Source organism: Leptosomus discolor, chromosome 18, assembly GCF_034619465.1.
Source record: "Leptosomus discolor isolate bLepDis1 chromosome 18, bLepDis1.hap2, whole genome shotgun sequence".
Classification (NCBI taxonomy): Eukaryota; Metazoa; Chordata; class Aves; order Leptosomiformes; family Leptosomidae; genus Leptosomus; species Leptosomus discolor.
The window spans coordinates 12,406,150-12,430,764 of record NC_141408.1 but is presented as its reverse complement, the minus strand read 5'-3'; the positions used below and the strand labels follow the sequence as shown (position 1 = coordinate 12,430,764).

The 24,615-nt window shown below is 55.5% G+C and overlaps 3 protein-coding genes across 7 annotated transcripts; all 3 read left to right on the top strand.

Moving 5' to 3' along the window:
* Positions 1-323: 323 nt before the first annotated feature.
* TBL2 (transducin beta like 2) lies at positions 324-7,424 on the top strand. Of its 3 annotated transcripts, XM_086475385.1 has the most exons (8): positions 371-509; positions 592-716; positions 805-989; positions 2,115-2,156; positions 2,284-2,435; positions 4,031-4,157; positions 4,942-5,094; positions 6,847-7,424. In XM_086475385.1, the coding sequence occupies exons 1-8, from the start codon at positions 371-373 to the stop codon at positions 7,301-7,303; spliced, it is 1,380 nt and encodes a 459-aa protein (XP_086331511.1). In that variant the 3' UTR covers positions 7,304-7,424. The 3 variants fall into 3 exon arrangements, with proteins under 3 accessions (XP_086331510.1, XP_086331511.1, XP_086331512.1); XM_086475384.1 differs by lacking the exon at positions 2,115-2,156 and having other exon boundaries at positions 324-509; positions 843-989; XM_086475386.1 differs by lacking the exon at positions 2,115-2,156.
* A 689-nt stretch (positions 7,425-8,113) lies between these two features.
* Positions 8,114-11,577, top strand: BCL7B (BAF chromatin remodeling complex subunit BCL7B). 3 transcript variants are annotated; one of them, XM_086475388.1, is made up of 6 exons: positions 8,114-8,205; positions 8,672-8,747; positions 9,384-9,480; positions 10,545-10,715; positions 10,928-11,007; positions 11,399-11,577. In XM_086475388.1, exons 1-6 carry the CDS (start codon positions 8,114-8,116, stop codon positions 11,489-11,491), a joined length of 609 nt encoding a protein of 202 aa, XP_086331514.1. In that variant the 3' UTR covers positions 11,492-11,577. The 3 variants fall into 3 exon arrangements, with proteins under 3 accessions (XP_086331514.1, XP_086331513.1, XP_086331516.1); XM_086475387.1 differs by having other exon boundaries at positions 10,530-10,715; XM_086475390.1 differs by lacking the exon at positions 10,545-10,715.
* Positions 11,578-13,231: 1,654 nt separating this feature from the next.
* LOC104344115 (schlafen family member 11) lies at positions 13,232-23,408 on the top strand. Its single transcript, XM_009948168.2, has 4 exons — positions 13,232-14,384; positions 16,069-16,197; positions 18,705-19,452; positions 20,494-23,408. Exons 1-4 carry the CDS (start codon positions 13,283-13,285, stop codon positions 21,362-21,364), a joined length of 2,850 nt encoding a protein of 949 aa, XP_009946470.2. The 5' UTR covers positions 13,232-13,282; the 3' UTR covers positions 21,365-23,408.
* The last annotated feature ends 1,207 nt before the right edge of the window (positions 23,409-24,615 follow it).

Genomic DNA, 24,615 nt, shown 5'->3' with positions numbered 1-24,615 from the left:
GTTATTCCTTAAAGCACTCAAGTCATTCATTAAAAGCAATTAGTTATCCATGAAAACAATTATCTATTCAAAATGCAAACTTGATTATAACAGCAGGGGGCTGGGCAGGGGGCGGGCAGGGGGCTGGGCAGGGGGCGGGCAGGGGGCGGGCAGGGGGCGGGCAGGCCCCGAGGGGAGCGGTACCACCACCCCCCCGCCGCCAGGGGGCGGCCTGCGCGGAGCTCGCAGGGGAAGCGGCGTGGAGCCGCCCGTGCCCCGTGGGCGCGCATGCGCGCCGGCCCCTTCCTCTCCAGGCGCTCACGCACCCCGCCGCGCTTCGGCGCATGCGCGCCGGGGGCCGCCCCGCTGAGGTGGCGGCGGCGGCGGGAAGATGGAGGCGGCGGCGGCGGCGCTCGGCGGGTCGGTGCTGCCGGGCGCCCTCGCTCTCCTCCTCATCCTCCTCCTGGTGCTGCTGGCGGCCGCTCTGCGCCGCGCCGCCTCGCCTGGGCTGCCCGCCGCCCCGGTGGACGGTGAGTACCGCGGGTACGGGGCGGGGGGGGAGGGGGGGCTGCCAGGCCGGGCGGCGCTGACCCGACCCTCCGCTCGCCGCAGGCCCCAGAGCGAACGGCGACGCTAGGCCGGAGGAGCCCAGGAAGGCGAAGCTGCCGGCGCGGGCCCGGAGGGACAAACCGCAGCAGCACAGCTTCGCCCACCGGCTGCTGGTCGCCGCCCTCAAGGTACCGTGGGTGCCCCGGCGCCTCCTGCTCCGCCGGGTCCCCCGCTTTCCTCCTCCTGTCCCCCGCTGTGACCGGACTCTCTCCATAGGGCCACGGCGGCTCTGTCTCCTGCTTGGATTTCAGCAGCAGCGGGAAGTACCTGGCGTCGTGCGCCGACGACCGTACGGTCCGGCTGTGGAGCACCCGGGACTTCACGGCGCGGGAGCACCGCTGCCTGCGGGCCAACGTGGGGCTGGACCACGCCGAGCTGGTCCGCCTCAGCCCCGACTCACGGTAGGGCCAGGCCTCACCTCACCCACCCCCAGCCTGTTATAATCAGGTTTGGATTTTGAATAGATAATTACTTTTCACGGATAACGAATTGCTTTTAATGAATGACTTAATTGCTTTAAGGAATAACTAATGTTTTGTATTAATTCGCTCAGTTTACATTATAGTACGAAATACCCAAAACCTCACTGATGCTCAGAGACAGCAGCTGCTGCCTTACGAAGAAGGTCAAAGCTAAAGCTGCTGCGGGGTGTGAAATTGTCCGGAACAGAACAGGGAGGCAGGGAGACAGGGACAGGGAGGGAAAGTGCCCGTTCTTGGCACGTTATCTTATGGGATGAAAGCATAGAAACAAAGGAATGTTCAGGTGAAGACCCTCACCTCCTCCCCATCCTAATTTGTATATCAGAGATCTGGATCAGTAAGATAACCAGTGATTATATTAGTACAGGAATATCAATGAAGTTAGTTAATAGGGCGGACCAATCACTGTCAATGTCAAAATTAACAGCGGGCATAACACGCAGGCTGATGTTAAAACAGGTTAAAGATCACGACTTTGCAGAAAAAGGATATAAAATGCTGAATTTTCAATGTAACCCTGAAGCCCGTCAGGAGGAGCCCCCCCCGCGCTCCCCAGCGCTGCCGTACCGAAGTGCCGGCGTCTCTGCCGCGGTGTGGATAAGTTTGTCGTGACGGCGACCTTTCGTCAACAAGCCCAGAGACCACTTGGGGGGTACGGGGGGGGCACCGGGATGTCCTGGGGGTAGAGCTGCCGGTCACGTAGCCCGAGCCTTGCTGGGGGTTAGTGGTGTGTCCTCCGGGCTGCGTGGCGGTGACATCCCTCGCGAGGTCTTAACAGTGCCCCTGATCCGTGGGCTGTTGGGAAAGCAGCTGGCACTTTAATGTGGCTCTCTGGGCACATATCCCAGTGCCCCCCTTGCTGCGCCCCCCGGGAGGTGCTTGTTACGCCCTTGGAGGAGGCCCTGCAGCTGGGCTGAGTTCTTGCTGGCTGCAGAGGGGGGTGGAAAACCACGTCTTGGCCCTTTGTGAAGCGGCCTCTTTCGGAGAGAGGAAGGGATCTCGTTTCCAGATGTGGGGTAATAAATCCTGTTCTTTTCCCTTCAGTGTTGCAGTTGAGCTAACCCAGGGAGAGAACTGGGTGCCCTCGTAAAGCACACAGCTTTTTGTCCCTTTCCCCAGGTGCCACTGAATGACCTGTCAGCTTGCCTGTGGTAGCCAGGCTGAGCTGAGATCGCCTGTGTCTGAGGGGTTCAGGGTGTCTGTCCTTCCCCAGGGCGTTCATTGTTTGGCTGGCAAATGGCGAGACTGTCCGTGTCTATAAAATGACGAAGAAGGATGATGGCAGCTTCACCTTCACTGCAGCTGCTGGGGACTTCCCGAAGAAGCACAAGGCTCCTGTCATTAACATCGGAATTGCAGAGACAGGTATGGAAGCGAGCTGTTAACTTGTTGAGGCTTGAGATCAGCTCTGGCTTCCTTGTAAAGCAAGAGCTGCTGGGTTGAAAGTGTCGGGGGTTTTGGCATTCTCAAGGCCGATTTCTGCACTAGTAGTTGATTCTCTGTAGTCTCTTAGGTTCCTTTTCAGCATTTTTTTACTACTGAGTGAACTGAAGGATGTAATTTTTCAGGCAGGTTGTGTTCCTGTAAGCACAGAACCGCTCCCTGATGTGCCCAGTCTCCTCATTGACATTTTCAGGGATGCTGTTGCAAAAGAGATCTGGTCTCAAATTGAGAGCGTCGCTGTTCTGTCCCACCAGTCTCTCTTTAACCAGCCAAAAATCTCTCTAGTGAGTTCGTATGGTCTGTCTTGGACTTCTGGGATCTTCCAGAAAACAGAGGCTGGGGGTGGGGGTATGTGTTAGTGGTGAGGGCTTGATGGATTAATTCTCCAGTTATGTGACAGCGGGCAGTTGGGAGTGGGTGGATGTGAATTCACCTCCGTAATAGGAGAGCGGAGATGATGTTAACTGAGACCTTTGTTCAGCCCTGAAACTGAAAACTTAACCCTGCAACAAGTAGCTGAAAGGTAAAACAGGCAACTCCTTCTCTGGGCTGAGGTGGAAAAGGGGAAAGCATTGCAAGGGGAAACAAGCAGGAGTCCAAAATGCTGACACAAGCAGCCACCACGGATAGTTGCAGTGACCTGCCTGCAACCCGTGACTCGAAAGCTGGGGTACCTCGAGTTTCAGCCGTTTGGGGAGGGTGGGGTATCTGCTGCCTCAGTGCTGTGGTACCAGCTGAGCTCTGCAGGGGGGACCTGAGGGCTGCTGGGGCGAGAAGCGCGCGTGGGCTCTGAGCACCCGTGGCCAGCTGGTGGCTGCTGATGCCGAGGGTGCGCTAAGGCACAACCAGGAGCTGAATCTTCTGAGATTGCTCTCTGCTCGGACCCCAGGGGATTTGCACTCCTTGAATCTTGGTGCCACTTGACTGTCCGGGTTCAGGGAGAGGTCGCCCTGCTGCGGGACTGATCTAGGCCTTTGACAAGTCTGTGACAGTTGAATCAAAGAAAACTCAACAGCAACTCGGTGTTATCCAGCAGGGATTCTTTATTGTGGCGCCGGGCAGGACGGGGGATGGCTCCTTCCGTCCGTGCTCCGGCGGGTTAGCAAAACACATCGGTTCATACACACAAAAATCATGCATATTCATCAGATTTCCCGAGAAGGGCAGTCTTATGGTGATGAGTTCCCGGCGTTCATAGTCTTCCTCACACTGTTGACTAGTTGAATCCTTCTTCTTGAGCACAAGGCAGGGCCCCTTTTGTGGTGCGACCTTTTGTAACAATCAGTTGTGTACTGGAGGTGTCTCCTTGATGGCTGGAGCTTTGTCTCCTTAATGTCAGGCAAGATGTTATCTGTTTATCAACTTTGCTCAGCAAATTGCTAAAACCATCCTTGCAGGGGAAGAAAAACTCAGGAAAAAATGAAAGTAAAGTTTTTATGTATCTTAGTCAGGGATTGTCAGGGCTTTAACTCTTTCACAGTGTTAGACCTGACCTTTGCCTTTCCCCCCCCCCCCAGGAAAGTTTATCATGACAGCTTCCAGCGACACGACCATCCTGATCTGGAGCCCGAAGGGGGAAGTCCTGGCCAGCATCAACACCAACCAGATGAACAACGCCTACGCCACGGTGTCGCCCTGCGGGAGGTGAGGGGTGGGAGGCGTTCCAGGCTGCTCCTGCGGGAGAGTGCGAGGCTGCAGGAGCGACCAGGAACCTCGCTCCTTCCCAGAGGACAGTCACCAGTTCAGACCATCAGCAGTTAGCTGTTATTTTAGTGCAATTTTAATGCTTTTTTTTTTTTAAAAAAAAAAGGGATTCCGGGCCCTGAGAGCAGCCCTTCCAGGGGTGCTGACTCTCACCTGAGTAGTCTCAGACGCTCGGTGGGTTGCTGTTGTGCCTCAGCACTGCTGTTCCTCTTCACCATCTCCTGCGAGCTGAGGAGAACAGCAGCGGCCTCCGAGAGCAGAGAACAATGCAGATGATGTATGCAAAGCAAACAGCACTTCTAACCTTTAAAAGGTTAATTATAAAATTAAAATATTGGGACATTCGTTTATCATCTTGTTCCCCCCCCCTCTATCTCCTAACTTGCCATGCTCCAAGCTCAGTGAGTTTGGGGATCAAAAGCGTTGAGCTTTTTTACTTTGGCCGAAGGATTTCTCATTCCTAAGTTGTTTCGGTCCCTGGTGACCTCCCTCAGCGTTCCCTTTACCTGCCTGCTTTCAGTGGAAACTTTTCCAGCTGACCAAAGCAAAGGTTTCGGCGTGGGAGCCTGGGGAGGTTGGCCTCCAGAGCCCTGCCTGACGTGCCTCTCGGCGCAGGGGGGCTGCCCCTGCCCCTGCCTTGCTCGGAGGGGAGCCCTGCAGGGCTCGGCCGAAGCGGGGGGCTCTGTAACACGTACCCTGCGTCTCCGCTTGTTCGCTCGCCCAGGTTCGTGGCGTCCTGTGGCTTCACCCCCGACGTGAAGGTGTGGGAGGTGTGTTTTGGCAAGAACGGAGAATTCCGGGAGGTGACCAGGGCTTTTGAGTTGAAAGGCCACGCCGCTGGCGTCCACGGCTTCGCCTTCTCCAACGACTCGAGGAGGTGAGTGTGTGTTCCCTCTGGCTCGCCCTCGGGCCACGCGAGCTGGCCCCTTGCAGCCTGGGCAGGGGGGCTGTGTGGCAAACCCGCAGTGGGTCAGAAAAACTCCTCTGACACCGTCAGGTCGGCAGGGACGTCCTTCGTTAACGGTGCGCACCGGGGCCGTGGGATCCTTCCCGACGATGTCCCCCTGCACGTTGCCGTCCGCAAATATTTATACATTAATCCACACAGATTCAGTCTATACAATGCATGTTCATTGTCATTCCCTCGGTGGTTGGTCCTTCTTTCCTCGCTTCTGATGCAATTAGTCCCCAGCCTCTGTCCCAGTCTTCTCCTGTTCCCTCGTGAGCTGGGGGTGTAATTTGGGTGGGTGGTCCGTGAGTCGGAGGTCTCGACCACTCCTTGAATGGACCATGTTTGGCCAAGGAACATGTCCTTGGCTCTTGGCTCCTGGCTCGGACCTGCTTTGGTCACGATTCAAAGATGATCCACAGCGGGTACCGTCAATCCTGCCTTGCAGACCTCTGGGGCTACAACAGACTGTCCGTGTTTCCACCCACCAAGAGATCGTTGGTTAATGAACACCTCGGGTCTGGGATTTCACAGGAGCATGGCAGCAGCATTGGAAATACAGATTTTATTTCAGATTTGATCATTTATTCCATTTGAGACTGATTTTCCCAATATAATCATTAGTTCCTCCTATTAATATCCACCAATTAGAATTCTTGACATTCAACTCAAGTTGGGAAAAGTACGGGGATTTCTAAGCAGGATCCTAAACCCCTAAATCCGGTGCTTGCTGCAACAGCTGCACCCCTGTGCTGCGTCAGGGAGCCTGGGGCGGCAAAACCTTGACTGGCTCCTGCCACCCACGTGTTCCCCGTGGGTTTGCCCCTGGGGGTGGCTGCTCTCCGTGCCCGGGACGGAGGACACGGATGTACGTGTGGGCAGACTCGCGTGTCCCGAAAGAGCTCTCTGTCCCCAAAGGACTCCTGGGTGGCAGGGGAAGAGGTGCTGCCCCGTTGCCTCGCGCTCACCTCTGCTCTTGTTGTTATAATCAGGTTTGGATTTTGAATAGATAATTACTTTTCATTGATAACTAATTGCTTTTAATGAACGACTTAATTGCTTTAAGGAATAACTAACGTTTTGGGTTAATTTCCTGGTTTGATCGGTTTACATTATAGTAAGAAATACCCAAAACCTCACTGATGCTCAGAGACAGCAGCTGCCTTACGAAGAAGGTCAAAGCTAAAGCTGCTGCGGGGTGTGAAATTGTCCAGAACAGAACAGGGAGGCAGGGAGACAGGGACAGGGAGGGAAAGTGCCCGTTCTTGGGGTGTTATCTTATGGGATGAAAGCATAGAAACAAAGGAATGTTCAGGTGAAGACCCTCACCTCCTCCCCATCCTAATTTGTATATCAGAGATCTGGATCAGTAAGATAACCAGTGATTATATTAGCACAGGAATATCAATGAAGTTAGTTAATAGGGCGGACCAATCACTGTCAATGTCAAAATTAACAGCGGGCATAACATGCATGCTGATGTTAAAACAGGTTAAAGATCACGACTTTGCAGAAAAAGGATCTAAAATGCTGAATTTTCAATGTAACTTTGAAGCCCATCAGGAGGAGCCCCCCCCCGTGCTCCCAGCGCTGCTGTACAGCAGTGCCGGTGTCTCTGCCGCGGTGCAGGTCAGTCTGTCCTGATGGTGACCTCCTGTCAACGTTGTCTCCTGGTTCCAGGATGGCGACCGTTTCGAAGGACGGGACGTGGAAGTTCTGGGACACGGACGTGGAATACAAGAAGCAGCAGGATCCGTACCTGCTGCTGACGGGGACGTGCGAGGTGACGGAGCCGTGTCGCATCGCCCTGTCCCCCGACGCTCGCGTCGTCGCCGTCTCCAGCGGCGCAGACATCGCCGTCTACAACACCCGGCGAGGGGAGGAGGAGGAGCGCTTCCGCGCCGTGCACGGGCGGGCCATCACGGACTTGGCTTTTGACACCACCAACCGCTACCTGGTGTCGTGCGGGGACCGGGCCATCCGTGTCTTCCACAACACCGCCGGGCACCGAGCCGTGGTGGAGGAGCTGGAGACTCTGCTGAAAAAAACGGGGAACAAAGCCACCCGGGAGAGGTTGGAGCAGCAGATCTCCAGCGCCCGCAAAGCGCTGGCCGCCATCTACGGCAAGAAACACTAATCCTGCCCGTACAGTGGGACATCCTGGCTCCCTGTGGTCATGGGGAGCCGCCTTCCACCTTTGGGGAGTTTATTTTTATCTTTATTTTTTGATAAGACTGAATAACTTGTAATAAACGAGTGCCCAGGGGCCTTCCTCGCGTGCTTCCTGACCTGAGGGAGAGCTGGGCGCCGCATCTGCCTGGGGAAAGGTTTGGGGGGGGTCCCCAGGGTGATGCTGGGCTTGCCTCCTCTCATCGTTGTCCCATGGGAGTGAGGGCTTGGGGCCAGCGAGGTTTTTTTTCTGGGCTTAGAAAAGGGGGGGGTTGGGTTTTTTGGTTTGTTGGTCGTTTTTTGGGTTATTGTATGGTTTTGGGTTTTTGGGGGGTTTTTTTGTGGGTTTTTTTTTTTTTTTTTTTTTTTGCTTTGAGAGGGGGGTTTCTGCTGCGCTTTAATCCTGCTGCCTGGAGGAGTTGAGGTGACTCACGACCCACGGGCCACTAGTCCCGGTACGGCGGCGTACCGGGACTGGTGGCCCCTGAGTCGTGCCCAGCGCTGGGCGAGCCTTGCCCCAAAGTAAGATGGCGGCAGCGGCGGCGTCGCCCCGCCCTTGCGTGCGCTGCGTGCCCGTAGGAGGGCGGGGCGAGCCGCGCAGGCGCACTACGCGCCGCGAATCTCCCCACGCCCCCCTCCTTTTCTCACCCCGCCTTCCTCCGGGCGTGGCGAGCGCGGTGACGCAGCGCGCGCAGGGCGTGGGCGGGGCGGAGCGCGCGCATGCGCGGAGGCAGGCGGCGGTTACTGCGGAGCCGGGGTTGCCGGGGCTGCGGGCGCCATGTCGGGCCGCTCGGTGCGCGCCGAGACCCGCAGCCGCGCCAAGGATGACATCAAAAAAGTGATGGCGGCCATCGAGCGCGTCCGCAGATGGTGAGAGGCGGGGCCGCGGGGGGGGGTGGGGCCTGCCCGGCGTGCAACCAATCACGGCACCACACGGGTGCCGGTGGAGGTGCTCCGGTGGCGAGTATCCAATCAGCGTGCTGCGTGGGGTGGCGGGCGGGGATAGCGAGGCAGCAGCCAATTAGCTCGCCCCGTCTGTTCGGGGGTGTGGGAGAGGCCGGAAGCGTCGGTGATCGGCGGGCTGCATGACCAATCACAACGAGGCGCGCGGGGTGAAGGGGCGGGGGGCGGTGGTTTTTGCATCGGCGTTCACCGCTGGGTGGTCGGGTTTGGCTTGAACGCCTGGATTGGCGTTTCCCTGGACCAATCGGAGCCTCGCGGGTGGGCGGGGCTTGTTGCCAGGGTACTCCTGGGCCCCCCGCTTTCCCTGGCTCCATCCCCGGCCGGGGGGGGGGGGGGGGTCGGTCCGGCGCCATTAACGGCTGTGTCCGCGCAGGGAGAAGAAGTGGGTGACGGTGGGCGACACCTCCCTGCGGATATTCAAGTGGGTGCCGGTGGCGGACAGCAAGGAGGTGGGTACGGCGCGGGGCCGAGCCTTTCCCCTCAGGGCCGCCCCGGCCCCGCTCCGGCCCGGCCCGCTCCGTGGCGGTGGGCCGGAGCCGAGCCGGGAGCTGCCGCCTTCAGCCGCGGCTGAGCAGCTATCGCCGGTTCCTCCGCAGGGCAGAGGCCTGAGGGCTCCCCGCTGCAGCCTCGGGGCGGCTCTGGGAGCCGCCGCTTCCCCGGGCCTCTCCAGCAGGATTGGGGCCTACCGGAGGTTGGGCCTCGGGGCAGGCTCGCTCACCCGGGAGCCTCCCGCTGGTCTCCCTCTGCTCTGCCGCCGCCCCGCAGCCGTGCTGTGGATCCGTGCTGGTTTTCTCCCTTGCCCCTGGCCTCCCGTGCTGCCTGCAGTCCTTTCTGCCTTGATTCCCCCCAGGACTTGCTTTTATTCGGTGGTACACCTCGATGAGTGTCCACTCCTCCTTTTATTCCTGATTCTGGACGCGTCACAGCGGAATTTTTGCCTCTTCGTTAGAACAGTGCCCCAAAAGGAAAAGGTCTGCGCTAGCACATCCCTCTGGGCTGCTTGGAGAGAGGGAGAAGGGAGCAGTTTGTGCATCCCGTTGGCAGTGGTGGCCTCCTCTAACCTTGTCTTTCTTTCTCTCCTCAAGAAAGAGAAATCCAAATCGAGTAGCAGCACCGCCCGAGAACCCAATGGCTTCCCAGCTGACACCTCTGCCAACTCCTCTCTCCTCCTGGAGTTCCAAGGTGAGTCTGGCTGAGCCCCCTTGACGCTGGGGAAAGGCTCTAAGGCCTTACAGAAGCTGGGGTGTTGCTGGCTTACGTGTGTCGGGCAGAGCAGTGACTGTCTTCAGTGCGGGGTTGTGCTGATCCACCTCTGGACTCTGCTGAAACTGTTAATTTTTGCTGTCGGCAAGAATCATACTTGTTTGCTTCTGGGATCTTCCTGTAGGAAGCTTCAGGGGGAACTGGAGGAGTGGGGGTTGCCGTTCCCACTTTGCAGCCCCTACTGGGGAGAGGCCGGTAGCTGCCTGCAGCTGAGCCCCCCCCTGCTTCCAGCAGTGACTTGCATGGACTTTAGGAGGAGAGGGCAGAGGATCTCCTTGACCTTGCTCTTGATCCCGGAGCACCGCAGCCAGCCACGAGCGGGCCGGGCTTTGCGGTGGAGCCCAGCGAGGCTCAGGCAGCGCAAGGACTCGCTGCTGGAGCAGAGCACGTGCCTGTCTGCAGCCTCTCGGCACGGCCAAGGAAAATCAGGGAACGTGTTGGCACTTCCAGGAGATGCTGTTAGCATCGCAGGCCTGCGGTTTGGGACCGCTTTACCCGGAAAAGATGGGTGCCAGGATTGCCTCCCCTGTCCGGAGGCGGGTGCTGGGCATTGCTCCTGGCGTGAGATTGCCGCCTCGCAAACAGAAGAGGAGCAAAACGCCTCGTAACGCGAGCAAGAGGCCTCCTGCCCTCGCGTGCCCGGGGCCCTGGCGAGCTGCAGACGTGAGATTTGGCAGCGCTGCGCTTTGTGCCGCCCCTGGGCCTTCTGCTCGGGGTCACTCTCTGTCTGCTCAGGCTCGTTCCCTGGGCAGAAGCACCCCCTCTCCCATGGGCCACTGGTGTATCTGATGCCAGTCGTGTCCCAGCAGGGAAGCCTGCACCCAGCAGCCCTTATGTCGATGGGTGGCAGTGAATCCTCTGTCCTCCAACTGCCTCGGACTCTGCTCTTCCTTCTCCCTACGACCCCGGGCTCTCAGTGCCGCCCTCGGCTGCCTGTGCCCCTGGGTCAAGGTGCTCTTCTTCACTAGGTGCTGTTTCTGCAGATGAGAACAGCAACCAGAGCTCCCTGTCGGACGTCTACCAGCTCAAGGTGGACAGCAGCCCCAACTCCAGCCCCAGTCCCCAGCAGAGCGAGTCCATGAGTCCTGCCCACACGTCCGACTTCCGCACGGATGACTCGCAGCCACCCACACTGGGGCAGGAGACGCTGGAAGGTGGGTGCTGGGCTGGGAAGGGAGGAGGAGGATGGCTGGGCCTGGGGAAGGCCCTGCTGGAGTTGTTGCTTGTCCGGTGGGTGACTGAAGCGCTGATGGGGCAGCAGAGACATGTGTCTTCTGCTGGAGGTCTCCTCTCCTGGCTCAGCGCTGAGCTGGGTCCTGCCGTGTTCCTGGGTCGGCACTTTCGTTAACCCTTCTGTTCTCCCCAGAGCCCTCCCTGCCTTCCTCGGAAGTTGCAGACGAGCCTCCCACTCTCACAAAGGAAGAGCCAGTCCCCCTTGAGACTCAGGTAAGGGAAGGGGGATTGAAACCATGTCTAAATGCACGTGGGCTCGGCTTGGCCCTTTCACCGTTGTCGCTGCCCCTTGTAGCAGCAACGTGACGGAAGGACTTGCTCTGCAGTCCCAAAGTGCCCTCCAGGAGCTCCCCAAACTTCCCAAGCTGTCGCCCTGGTTCAGTTCAGCTGTTAAAGCATGAAGAAAGGGTGTGGAGGGTAGAGTAAAACGATGGTTCTAGCCGTCTCTGGGGCTGAGGTGGATTCTGACTCCTGAGGCTTCCTCCCAGATGAAAGCCCGGGGTGTCCCCACAGCATGGCACAGCCTTGTCTAGGTCCGCGGGGCTTGGTGGGCACGCTGAGCTCCTGTTGCTGTCCCCATGACCTCTGCCTCTGGCTCTTGCAGGTAACTGAAGAGGAGGAGGACTCCGGTGCACCGCCTCTGAAGAGATTTTGTGCCGATCAGAACTCTGTGTGCCACACGGCCTCGGAGAGCTAACCTGCCCGGCCCCGGGGAGAGCGCCTTCGCCAGCCCCTCGCAGAGCCGCCCACCCTCCCCTGGGGGACGGGGGTGCTTCCCTCCAGCCTGCCCCTTCCCCAGGGACGGGCGCTCCCGCTACTCTGCCATCCAGCCTGCCCTGCTCTTGGGGGCAGGAGGCTCCCGGCGGAGGCAGCCACCAGTACTTACAAATTTGCCTCTATTTATTGGCTCCCTCTCTCCTTGCTGACCTCTCCTATAGCCGGGGGGGGGGGGGAGGGGGGAGTGTGTCCTCCGGTGGGTGGTCTGGGGGAGTTGTCCACGGGGCTTTTTGCTCTCCTGTGGCCCCCCCCCCCCCCCCAGGGCACTGGCAGATGCTTGTTTGCCTGTTTCTGGCTCCCCTGCCCGCCCTCCCCTAGGTGTTGGGGATGGGAGAGCTGCCCTTCCACCCGCACGAAGGGATTTGTCCACTCCTTTGGGGGAGCGTAGGCTGGAGGTGGGGTGCGCTGGGGGGCAGTGGCGGGGGTGGAGAGGCCGGATTCTGCCCTAGCAGGGCAGGAGTCCGCTGGGACGCTGTGCAATAAGCTGCTTGTTGAAGCCATTAGTGTTGGGAGAGACAGGAGCGCTCCCCATTTCCCCCCCCCCGTGGAGGGTAGGTACTCCCCTGCCCCTACTCTGGCACGGGGCAGACACCCCCCCCCTTCCCCTCCCCTCCCGGCAGGGTCTACGACCCCCGCCCCCCCGAGAGCCGGCAGAGCAGGGGGAGCTGCTCTCCTGCACCCGGGGACCCCGGCCTAGGTACCCCCCCACCCCGTCCCTGGGATGGGGATGGATTGGGCAGGGGGTCGGGGGTGTCCCCCCCACCCCGAGGAAGCCCTCCCGCCCCGGGGCTCTGCCCCCAACCCCCCCCCCCCCTCCGCCGCCAGTCCCCGGCCCCCAACCCCCCCCCCCCCGCCGCCACTGCATGTCCCGCCGAGTCTGTGATCGAGCCTGGCGAAGCCGAAGGCGCGGCCGCGCGTGGAAGTGGAAAGTTATTTTAGCACTGAATAGAATATTTTTAAAATTAAACTTATTTGAAATAATCAACGCCCGGTGTCTGCGGGGCGGGGCGGGGCCGGGCCGCAGGCGGGAAAGTTCGTACCGAGCGGGAAGGGCCGCGCAGCGCCGGGACCCGCCACCTCCGGGCTCCTCCGCACCCAGCACCGGGGCCGAGTTCGCCCCCGGGGGAGGGGAGGTAGGGCCGGGGCCGGGGCCGGGGCCGGGAGGAGGGGGGGGGGGGCGAGGCGGTCGGCGGCCCCCCCGAGCCCAGCGGAGCCGGCGGCGGGCCCAGGCCGGGACAGCCCCGCCGCCGCCATTTGCAGCGGGCCCCACCGAGCGGGGGGTCACCCGCACACCGGCCCTCGGCGGGGGCCTGCTCCGCTCGGCAGCCCCGGAGGGGGCGGGGGGGGGGGAGTCCCGGGGGTCCCCTCGGCCCCCGCCAGCCCGGGGGGGGGGGGGGTTCGTCCGCAGCGCGGCGGCGGTGCTGAGCTCCGGGGATGGAGGGGTCGGTGGTGCCTGGTGGAGACAGCGGGATGTGGTGGCTTCCAGCGCTCTGTTAGAGCCCAATAAATGAGATTAATTAACACGAGGTCCGCGGGTGTCTTTGCAATAGCCTGTCTTTGCTTTGCTTGTGCGCTGCAAACAATGGGATTTTATTTTCCGGTCGATTAAATCGAGAGCGTGAGCCTAAGCCGAAGGCGTGTGGTTTACCTTTGTCACGCGGCCGTGTATAACCGCGAAGCGTTTCTAATAATTTCTCATTTCAGGATCGGGATGGCCAGACAAGAAGGGCAGCTGCTGATCAATTTGAAAACGAACTATCCCGATACGGTGGTAGATATTGGGAAAATAGTTTTAGGAGAGAGATCCAGAAAGAAGAGCTCTTCCAGTCAGAAAAAGCAACGAAAGGAGTTTTCTAAAGCCGTGTGTGCGTTGCTGAATTCAGGAGGAGGAATGGTGAGGATGGAGAGCGAAGACAAGAACTACTGCTTTCGGAAACATGGCATCGGTCTGGACATAGAGCGGAGCCTCAGGGAGTGCATTGACGGCAGCGAGACCAGCGAATACTTCACGTGGATGCAGCAGGGGAGTCACCTGCTGCTTTTTGTTAAAACATGGACCTGTGGAGGTCCAGAGCAGAAGAGTGAAGCCACCAAGCCGCGTATCTGTAGCTTGAGCACTGGTTTGTCCCACAGGTCTATCACTTCGGTCGTCCCTATGACTCCAAGCTACGCTGCTGAATTTCTGAGGAGGAAGGCAAGCGGTGCCGCGCACCGCGGTGAGGATGGGCCAAGCACTAAGAAATCTCTGCTGAATTTGGACAGAGGGGCAAAAGTGACCCCCCTGAACACTGAGGAGCTCAACATCCTAGATGCCGCGGCCAGGTTTTTAAAGAGAGACAAGCTGATGGCTGGGGAGGTCCTGGATTTCACGGAGTCGACACATACTGAATTTAAGAACTTCTCTACAGAGAGCATCTTGGGCTACATCAGAAAAACCCTTCCAAATTACATCTCTGCCTTTGCAAACACTCAGGGTGGTTATTTATTTTTTGGAGTGAGCGATGACGGTGAAGTCATTGGAAGCCATAGCAAAGTGGAGAAAGAAGCCTTAGAAAAAACAGTAGCTGATACCGTGGGCTCGGTGGCCGTCCATCACTTCTGCAGCTCTCAGGCCGGCGTGCAGTTTCAGACTTACATCCTGAGCGTTCATGACGAAGCAGGATGCTTTCAGGGCTATGTCTGCGCCGTGCGAGTGGAGCCGTTTTGCTGCGCTGTTTTCCACGATAACCCTGAATCCTGGACGGTGACGGGTGACACGGCCGAAAGGCTGAGCGTCAGGAAGTGGACGGAGCTCATGACAGCTGCAGACCCAGGTAAAACCTGTATTTACCTCAGCGCCAACTTCATTTCTGCCTCGGTTTGTAAACTTTCAGGAGGAAAGACCAACTTCTTTTGTTCTGTGTCCTCGCCAAACCTAGAAAAGGGCCTTTGGGCTATGGCACAGTCACAGGCACCGGGGGTGAGAGTACAGCCAACTGTTCTGTGAGGCATTATTCTCTGAATTGGTCCAGCAGGACTTTTTGAAGCACTCCCAGCTGGAATAAGCTTTCCTAGGGATCCCGTATTCCCTTAAATGAAGTGGAAAGATTCAAAATTGCCCCGGAGCTTCCATTCTCTTAATGAGAATTGCAGAAAACTTTTGAAGGTGGCTGGGTCTGTTAAGATGCTCTAGGAGGGAGCGGTGTCCTGGTGGAAATCTGGCCCCTTTAGGCGCCTAAAAGGGGGTTATTTTGAAAACCAAAAAATGCCCTTACTGGTGCTGATCCCCGTGGAGTGAAATCCCCAGTGCTTGATGCACTAGCAAAGATTACTCTCTATGCCCTGGTTTGATCTGTGTAGATCCAGGATCTCGGCCCAAGTACTAAGGTAAAATAATCGTTTTAGCGGTAATGGTGGCGTCAAACTGACCTGCAACTTTTCTTGTCCTTCCCCCTGTCAAGGACTAATAACATCGGTAATGAAGTCAGCAACACTAGGGTAGCTACTCAGGCCTGGTCAGTCATCTCTTCCGAGCTTGAGGGTGAGAAAAGTCCTTTCAAGGCTGCAGCTCAGCAAGCGGCGCTGGGTATGGACGGGCTGCAAACCGCTCCTCCCTCCCGAGGCTCCCGTGCATTCCAGATGTCTGCCCAAACGTCACTTTGCACACCCGCTGGGGCTCTGCGGCTGTTCAAGGCTGCTTTGAAGGAGCAGGGGGGCAAGGGTTTGCTTGGTTTAAGCGAGGCCTGTCGTCCTGCTTCGTCGTGAAATCCTTCCCCTTCAGAAGCCGCGCCCTGCATTTTGTTCCATCGCCCCAAACGAGGCCTGTGTGGTGGCTCCTAAAGGGTTTATTCCCACCACGGGTTTGAGTAAGAGTTTTTCAGTCTTGAGGTGAAACTCGCCCTCCTTTCCTACAGGTTCCCCGTGACACAAATTTCCCTCGAGTGTGTGCCCATGGCAATGTCCTACCCTGTCCCAGCGGAGCCCCGGCCGTGCCTGGCAGCTCTGGCCTTGTGTGAAACCTCTCCTGTGGCCCTGGTCTGCGCTCGGAGGTGGGGTGTCTGGGCTCTTCAAAGGACACACTCACACCAACGGCAGCCAGGGTGCTGTTGATAGGAGGAGAACAAAGCAGCAAGGTCTTCTGGAGAAGGGCATCTGCTGAAGGGACCCGTGGGACACGTAGGTGGCTCCTGGAGGGGGCTGGTGTGCTGAACTGGCGTGTCAGGCGTCTCTTACCTGCGCACTGGGGTCTCAACCCCCTCATCCCACGCGGGGTCTAGGTCTTGCCTTTGACCTCTGAAGCCATCTCTGTGCTGTGAGCCCTCTCTCTTCCACAGCAAATCAGGATCCTGTTGGTTTGATGGAATACTGTCGTTCCTGCCTATTTAGGCAGCATTTCCTTGGGTAGGGTTGCGAAGGGAGGTTTTAAATGAATCATTTTAGTTGCTCTTTAGTGCTGGGTTTTAAAAGTTCACATGGAAGGGTTTTGATGGATACAACATACTTTTTTCTTCCCCCGAGATCTTTCAAATCTGGCTGATAAATTTGAGAATGAGCTCAGCTTGGCAAACGGTCCTCCACTTATCAAGCCAGTTTATTCAAAAGCTGGTCTCCAGTGTGTGTCTGAACTCCAAGAATGCCTCTACCCAGGTAAGCTGTTTATTCTGGATATTTTTTTGAATTTAAGATTGTATTTGACAGAATTTCTAGGAAGGTAACCTCCTATAAGTACAAGATTGTACACAAACAACTGTTAGGGTATTTAAAAGATGCAACCGCTCCAAGAATGTTCATTTCCCTGATTTTTCAGGTGTTCTGATCTCTTCTCCCGTTCTTGCTGCTGAGGGTAATCCCTAACGCACACAATTGCTGACAATATACCTGGCATCCCAGGGGTCTGAGCATTGTCTGCCCCCTGTTATGCTCAGAAGTCTTCTTATGGACAAAAGAGAGAGAGAGAATGATTTATTTCTAGCATAATTGAAATCTAAGAAGTCTAATTGAAGAATTATTATTGGTCAAGGTCTAGTTATTACAGATAAAGAAAGAAAAAGACAATAAATGAATACCACTGTGAAAAAAGCAGTAATAATAATAACAGTAGTGGCAGTAGTAGTTGTTACCTGCCCATTTCCTAGTATCCACCCCTGTTCCTGGCGTTATGCTCAGCCTTCCACTGCCACTCGGGATCCTCCAGTCTGCTGGGGGCTGGTTGGGCGACTCGTCAGCATCCCCAGTTCTCTCGTTGGGAGTACGTAGTGGATGCTGTTGGTTTCTTTTTCCTCCTCCAGGATCCGCTTGGGATCACTGGCTGTAGGTTTGCTGATGCACTTTTACACCTTGTTCTTCCTTCACTGGTCTGCAAGTTCAGCGCTCCGCTGGGGTTCAGGCAGCACGGCGTGTTTCACAGAAGTTAGATACTTACTCTCCGTTACCCTTAAAAGCAGTTGTGTTCAGCTCTGGGGCTGCATTTCTTTATCTGACCCTCTGGGAGCTATTTCTGGCCTTGGGAGCTCCTGTGCTCTGTCTCTCACTGCCTGGATTCAGCCCTGCCTCAGGTATCCCACCTCACAAGACCTCTGCTGTCTTACCAGACCTGTATTTCTGACTCTGCATCACCACGTTACAGGCAGAAAGATCTCCTCCTGTGCAGAAGACCAGCTGGTTGCTCCTGCCTGTATAAATTGATGGTTGTTCTCCACAGCCACCTGGTTATTAGAAAAAAAACCTGCTGTTGCAGGCAAACCAAGCCAAAACAGAGCCCCAAACAGCTTAACAAAATTTCAGACAAAGCAACCAGACAAGCCTCTGACCTGAGGCCTCGCAAACCCTGTTCGCTCCCCGTGGCTTGGTGCTGTGCTGCTGGTCTGCGGGGCTGGGCACCGAGTGGTAGTTGGGTGTCTGATGTCTGAGATGTTTATCTCACCCAGTAAGTTAATTCTGCCACCGTGCTCACTGCCACGGGGGGAACTTCAGGCTGGGACACACAAGGGAGAGCAAAGCTCAGCCCTTACCAGGCAGGGTGGAGAAGCTTGCCTTGGTTTTATTTTTCAGGTGAAGACTTTGATTATTTCAGAAACACTTCAGCTGTAAAAGCAGCGATGGTTGCTGAGCAACAGATACTCCCACATACCAAGCCCTGAAAGACAGGGGAATAGAAGTAGCCAAGGGCAATGTAAATCCTAGAAGGTTCCTGCAGAGCAGGGCTGTGGCTTTAGGTCGAGCTCTGAGACACGAGGGAGCGAGACAGAATTCCAGGTCCATGTATCAGAACCACTCCAGTCAGCAGCAAACAGATACTTTCTCACCAAACAGTCCCGGGATTTTTTTTTTTCCAAATTCTGACCTATGGATGTATGTATTCATTGCTAATTTTTCTCATTATTTTTGTAATTTTGCTGTCTTCACGTCTGTTTTCAGGATTACTGTCAGGTGATCGATGTACTGATCGGTTAGTAGTGGTTTGGCACAGGGTGTGCAATTGCTGTTTCTTGATGAGAATGTGTTTTTTACGTGGAAGGCTGTGACAGTCCGTGTGAACGTGCGCTTGCGTTTGAGATTTGTCTGTGTGTTACAGCTGTAATTTTAACCTGTGAATTTAAGAGACTCTTTGTGTTAATATCTTTTAGAAGGACCGTTACTTGTTGTTTTGGAGGAGCACCAAGTTTAGCATTGGGATGAGAGGTGTCTTCACATATTCCCCTATATTTCATAGGAATGTGTGTCTATACATCCAGAGACTGATGGTGCTCCGAGGTGCCGTTGCCCTGCTGCGTGAGCTGTGTTTCACCAGGCAGGAGGGCTGCTCCACCTCCTTCCACCACCGGTCTCTCACGGTGGCAGCAGCATATCTGTCAGAGGAATACCTCAGTAATGAGAAGGCGGATAGAAAGGAGGCAGATCCCTCCAAAGAGACTTTTTCTTCTTCCATTTTGAAGTCAAGCGTGCCTGAAGCATAGACTTTATATCTCTTTTATTCACATTAAAAATCCTGACGGATTTACCACCAGGTATCAGGGGAATGCCGAATTTTTTACTCACACTAAATCATTTACTTTGATGACCTCATGGTATAATACATTCCTCCAGTAACTGGTGTGTTGAGTAAATGATTTGCTGTATTTTGTTTCTCTAATTGTTGATTTTTTTTTTCCTAGTGGGTTCTAATGAAATCAAATGGAAGCCAGAAACCATCTGCACCGACCTGTTCTCAGAGTATCCTGGATTAGAGGATTTAATGAAAAACCAAATCCGTCGGCTTAACAAGGGGGTGCTGATATTTTCGAGGAGTTGGGCCGTTGACATTGGACTGTGGAAAAACCCGAATGTTGTGTGTGACGTTCTCTTAGTAGCTGAGAACGCGTATCCAGTGCTGTACACCGTAGTCAAGGACGCCTCTTCTGCTGAGCCTGAAAACTCGAGAAGAACTGCTTATGCATTAAAGCAGAAACTGGTCAACGATGGGGGATACGCTTCAAAAGTGTGTGTGATTCCCCAAATACTGCACCTGAACGGCACAAGGAACCAGAGGGAAGTTGCAGAGGATGACTGTCCCCAGCAAGAAAACGGGTGTAGTTACACCAGCTTGTACCCAGAGAACTACATCCTCACCTCCAGGGACATCCCCGCCTTCCTGCGTGCGCTTGTGATCGTTGTGCTGCGCTTCAGGTCCTATTTAAGTGACCATCTTGGCTGTGAGATTTTCAGCCTTCTCACGCTCAAACAGTATGAGCTGCTCTCCAAGAACCTGCGCAAAGCCAAGGAGCAGTTTGTCCTTGGGCTTCCTGGAACAGGGAAAACAATCGTGGCTTTGAAGATCATTGAGAGAATAAGAAACATTTTTCGCTGTTCTGCAGAAGAGGTACTCTACATCTGTGAAAATCTACCCTTGAAGGAGTTTGTGGGGTAAGCAGTAACGTGTTATTTTCTCTTCTTTTTCTTTCATTCCATCCTCTGTGCATACAGCACAAGCGCTGCCGGTTTTACGTCTGTTTGCCAAATGCATAACTTCGGCTGTCACAAACACACAATAATCATCTCCAGAAAGTTGTTAATACTGAAAGTATTATTGAGCTGAGCTCCGGCCCAGACCCAGCGTGCGCTGACCGCAGGGAGAATCCCACGTTCAGTGATCGCTGGATTGCGTTAGACCTCCCACGGACTGAGTTCCAACGGTCTGTTACGGCTGGTGCCGACACCGAAGCTGCCCACCTGCCTTCCTCTGTGGCTGCCTCCACGCTGGGCCTGATGCAAGCTCTTGTGCTGGGAACTGGCCTTTGGACCTGGGCCATCCAGACGAGGAGAACAGAAACTAATGCCCTTTTGGTAGAGGATTTCAGGCAGGGCAGTTCCCCAGTCCCGTTCTCGCTGCATTTCCCCTTGGGTCAGCGTGGAGAGGACAGCAGGCCACCGCGGGGGACAAGGCACCTTGCATGAGGGAACTGCCGCCTCGCTCAGGCACGGCACTGCCCCAGCAGCAGGTCCTGGCCCCAGCAGGCAGAAGTGCTGCCAGTCCCTGCTCACCCTGGGGAGAAGAGGGAACCCGTCCTTCCCAGGGGAGCTCCGGCACCACGCTGCGTTCCCTGGGCCGGGGAGAGCAGAGGGACACCCCTGGGGAGCCTTGCCATGGGGGCCCCATGGAGGAAGGGTGGGCCCAAGTGTCCTCCAAGGGTAGCTCCAAAGCTGGTTGGTGGGGGCTGAGCAGGCTGTGCACAGCCAATCCATGGGGATAAGTGTTTCCACTGGGAAAATGAGACAGCGTGCTGCAGCTGAGATAGGAAGTTCGGCATTTCTAGACAGCAAGCAGCAGTAGCCCTCCAAGCGAGACCCCGCTGAGCAATGGAGGCAGTCGATACAGATTTGTCTGGTCACATCTTCTTTTGATTTACCATATGGGTTTTTTTTTGGGGTTTTGGTTTGTTGGTTTGTTTTTTGTTTTTTTTTTAGAAATGAGATCTGCCAGTCTGTGACACGTGCTGCCTTTGTAAGTAGGAACTTCCCAGAAGTGAAACACATTGTGGTTGATGAAGCTCAGAATTTTCGTCCTGAAGAGAACTGGTACCAACGTGCCCGGGAGCTAGTCAAGAAAAAAAATGGGGTTTTCTGGGTCTTCCTGGATTTCTTCCAGTCCACTCACCCGTATGGCTGTGGTCTGCAGTTTTCAGAACTGTATCCTCAGGAATGGTTGACCAAAGTGGTCCGTAATGCCAAGCAAATATACAACGTCATGTTTAATCTAATGGAGGAAATCCTCCGAGAACGTAAGACGGATATGCCCTATGAGGTGCTGGAAGAGCTGTTTAAACAGGCTGAATGTGCCCATTCTTTGTCAGGTGACTACATCATAAAAAAAGATATGGGAACATTCGAAATGGCAGAGTACGTGGCCAGGCAGTGCAACAGCTACGTCCAGCAAGGCTACCCCATCAAAGACGTGGCGATCCTGTGCAGCACGCAGGAGGCAGCGCAGGTGTTCAGAGAGATCGTGGAACCTGAGCTGAAAAGACAGATGAGGAAATGCAGGGCGAGGCTGGTCTTGGGGCTAGCGGAGAATGTTTTAGAAAACGTCATTGTTGTTGACAGCATCCGACGCTTCTCAGGCCTAGAAAGGAGGATTGTGTTCGCCGTCCACCCTGTCCCTGCGCAAGAGGAGATCTCTCTCAATCTTTTGCTCTGCGTGGCATCCAGAGCCAACACCAAGCTCCATTTGCTGTACCACAAAGAAAAGATGTTCTTAAGAGACACGTCTTTAGGCAACAGTTTACTCTTACCTGGGGCTGGGGACACTAGAGTGCTTCGCTCGTGTTTTCTTCAGTGATGTTATGGGGCAGCCTTAGGATTTTTTTTATGCCCTTTCTGTAGTCTGTGCAAAAAAAAAAGCATTTTCATATATATATATATATATTTCATCATGTGTAGGCCTGTAGGATGTCATGAAATTGATTTTAATTAAAGGGCATCACCGCCTGGAGAGAACAAATTGCTGAGAATGGCAACTGCAGAAGGAAGTCAACAGTTATAAACTACTTGGACAAATCACAGAACAGTTTGGAGACTTGTACTTTCAGTTCCTCTGCTCTCTCAGCTGATCAGACATTCTGAGTGTTTCAGCTCCAGTGTTTCAGCCCAACCAGAGTGGAACCACTGGTTGGAAACGCAACAGGGGTCACCCTTGTTTACGTCCCTGCTGGTGCTACTGCAGATGGTCAAAACTCTGCTTTATTCAGTGGCAGGGAGATTTTTGTGAATTTTCAGCCAAATCGTCTCTTTTCTCATCCAAAAAGATGCTTTTGGGAATGATGGGGACTGTCTTCACCTCTGCTGGGAGCTTCATGGCTGTGGTTTCGTGGTCACACTGAATCATCTTAAATGCAGGTTTCTGCCCGTGGAGGCGGCTCTGCCCCCAGCAGTACAGTCCCAAACTTCTCATGAGCAGGCTCAGGTGTGCAACTGGGTAGTGAGCTGGGAACTCGGGTTGGGGTTTTTTTTTGGCAAATTAGTCTTTAGCTTAGGTAAGCTCCACCTTGTCACGCAGCTGCCCAAGTGCTAGTGCTGCCACGAGGGGTAGCAGGAGTGTGCTTCCTGGAGAAGGAGGCAGAGCAGGATCCCAGAACGGTTGAGGTGGGAAGGGACCTCTAGAGGTCATCTCCTCCAGCCCCCTGCTCAAGCAGGGACACCTGGGCTGCCCAGGACCATGGCCAGATGGGTTTGAATATCTCCACCACCTCTCTGGGTGACCTGTGCCAGCGCTCGGTCACCCTCACAGTAAAAAACTGCTTCCTGATGCTCAGAGGGAACCTCCTGTGTTTCAGACTGTGCCCATTGCCTCTGCTCCTGTCACTGGGGACCACTGGGAAGAGCCTGGGTCCGTCCTCTTGGCACCTTCCCTTCGGGTATTGATACACGTTGTTGAGATCCCCCTGAGCCTTCTCCAGGCTGAGCAGTCCCAGCTCTCTCAGCCTTTCCTCGTAGGAGAGGTGCTCCAGTCCTTTCATCATCTTCATGGCCCTCTGTGGTACTCTATCCAGTATGTCCATGTACTGGGGAGCCCAGAACTGGACACAGTGCTCCAGGTGTGACCTCACCAGTACTGAGTAGAGGGGAAGGATCACCTCCCTCGACCTGCTGGCAGGGACAGGGACATTGGGAGTCTTTTTTTTTTTTTTGCTGCAAGGGCACTTTTCAAGCTCAATTTCAATTTGGGGTCCACCAGGATCCTCAGCAGCCTTCTCTGCAGAGCTGCTTCCCAGTCGGTCAGCCCCCAGCACATACTGGTGCCTGGGGTTGTTCCTCCCCAGAGGTGGGACTTTGCAATGTTCCTTGTTGAACTTCATGACGTTCCTGGCAGCCCATTTCTCCAGCCTGTCGAGGTCCCTCACTTGCTGCTTCTCCCTTGTGCTCCTCTCTTCTGGTAGCTGCTCACATCTGTGTAGAAACTACAGTGGGTCACCAAGATTTCCTGATTCTGACTGGGACTACTGGAGCGTTGAAGTCAACAAGCTGTTGCAATATAGCGCGTATGGTGACAGCCCGATTCTTGCTGTCGTGTCGCATTTGACATAAGCGGTGTGGCTCTTCAAACTCTGATTGTGCAAAAACCTGTTGAATCTATTGACATAATTACACCTTTTCTTTCTGTCTCGTATGCCAATTGTTGCCAGAGCTTTGCCGATGTTTGTCGAGTATGGTAGTTCCTATTATTGCTTACTCTGATACCAGATTTTTAAGAGCTGAATAAATAGTGACGTGATAATATTTTCCCAGGGAAAAAAAAAAAAAAAACCAAAAAAAAGGTATTTCACAGTGACTATTGTACAATTGTATCAGCTTTCTGCTTTTCTGTAATAAATGGCTTTTTCTGATTTTGAGGCGTAATATTTGTGGCAGCCAATGTTCCAGATCTAAAAATGCGAGGGCCTTGCAATCCGTGCAGGGACTGCCAAGGAATTTCCACCGCAGCTAATGGTCTGAGAAGGAGGAAGATCTAAATCCTGCCAGGTTTAGTACTTCAGGCGGTTAGTGTGCCAGTTTGACACGGCGCATCTCACGTCAGCACCACAGCGCGCTGGAGTGAGTGTGCCCTCCTGCAGTCTTTAAACTTGTCTTGACCAAAACATTCCAGGAGTAGCAGCGGGGAAGCAATTCCCAGCCCAGCATCCCAGGAGTAGTACGAGAGGGGAGCACCCTGTGCAGGGGCACCCTTTGGAGGGGGGATCCCAGCTGGCAGAGAGCGGTTGGGCACACCGGCCTCGTGGGCTGTGACTCCAAAGAGGACCACAGGGTGACCAGGTTGCTGGAAGGGATGGAGTCTGCTTCGGGGCTGGCTCCAGGGAAGGGACCAGAGAAGCCAAGATGCTGGCTGAGGAGATGGTGCACAAGGAAGAAGAATACGGGTGCCCAGGGACGTCTCTTCCAGCAGAGAGGTTGCGTCATACGGTGTGTGTGGATCTCCAGAATGTTTTCACAAGACTCCTCAGCAGAGAAGGCACAACAAGGAAGGACCAGGGAATGCAGCAGAACCAGTGGCACTGGGCAACTGGCAGCAAAGTGGCTGGGCGACATGGACAGAGCTGCCACCCTGGCCTGCCCACCGAGGCTGGTCGCTGCTTGGGAGCGAGGCCCTGGCACCAGGGTGATGGTGGTCTCTGTGAAGATGTCCTTTCCCTGGCAGCCAAGCAGTCAAATGTCAGGAAAGGTTAGGAAAAGGCGTAAGGAATAAACCAGAGAAAGGAGCAGGTTCACAGTCAGCTCCTCACACGATTTGGGCCAGGGTTTTGAGGGGCACCAAGCACATCCCCTCCCCTCAGCATCACCATGGGGGGCTCTGCTCTGGCGGGCCTCACGTGGAGGGATGTGGGACCCCCACACACACACAGAGGTTGCGGGGACACCCCACCCCCACCCCCCCCACACACACACAGGGGCCGGGGGGACTCTCATGTGGAGAGACGTGGGAGACACCCCCCCCGCCCCGAAGGCCCTGGCACACGGAGGGCTGTGAGAGACCCCCCCTCCCGTGGAGGCTGGGGGACGCCGACGCCGCCCTGGCGCTCCCAGCCAGTGCTGCCG

Bases quoted from the DNA above. Each gene is read 5' to 3' on its own strand.
- TBL2 (XM_086475385.1), top strand. From the start codon at position 371: ATGGAGGCGGCGGCGGCGGCGCTCGGCGGGTCGGTGCTGCCGGGCGCC. The intron at 510-591 runs GTGAGTACCGCG...CGCTCGCCGCAG, and splicing joins GCCCGCCGCCCCGGTGGACG to GCCCCAGAGCGAACGGCGAC. The intron at 2,436-4,030 runs GTATGGAAGCGA...CCCCCCCCCCAG, and splicing joins CATCGGAATTGCAGAGACAG to GAAAGTTTATCATGACAGCT.
- BCL7B (XM_086475387.1), top strand. From the start codon at position 8,114: ATGTCGGGCCGCTCGGTGCGCGCCGAGACCCGCAGCCGCGCCAAGGAT. The intron at 8,748-9,383 runs GTGGGTACGGCG...TCTCTCCTCAAG, and splicing joins CGGTGGCGGACAGCAAGGAG to AAAGAGAAATCCAAATCGAG. The intron at 11,008-11,398 runs GTAAGGGAAGGG...TGGCTCTTGCAG, and splicing joins CAGTCCCCCTTGAGACTCAG to GTAACTGAAGAGGAGGAGGA.
- LOC104344115 (XM_009948168.2), top strand. From the start codon at position 13,283: ATGGCCAGACAAGAAGGGCAGCTGCTGATCAATTTGAAAACGAACTAT. The intron at 14,385-16,068 runs GTAAAACCTGTA...TCTTCCCCCGAG, and splicing joins CATGACAGCTGCAGACCCAG to ATCTTTCAAATCTGGCTGAT. The intron at 16,198-18,704 runs GTAAGCTGTTTA...TTTTTTTCCTAG, and splicing joins CCAAGAATGCCTCTACCCAG to TGGGTTCTAATGAAATCAAA.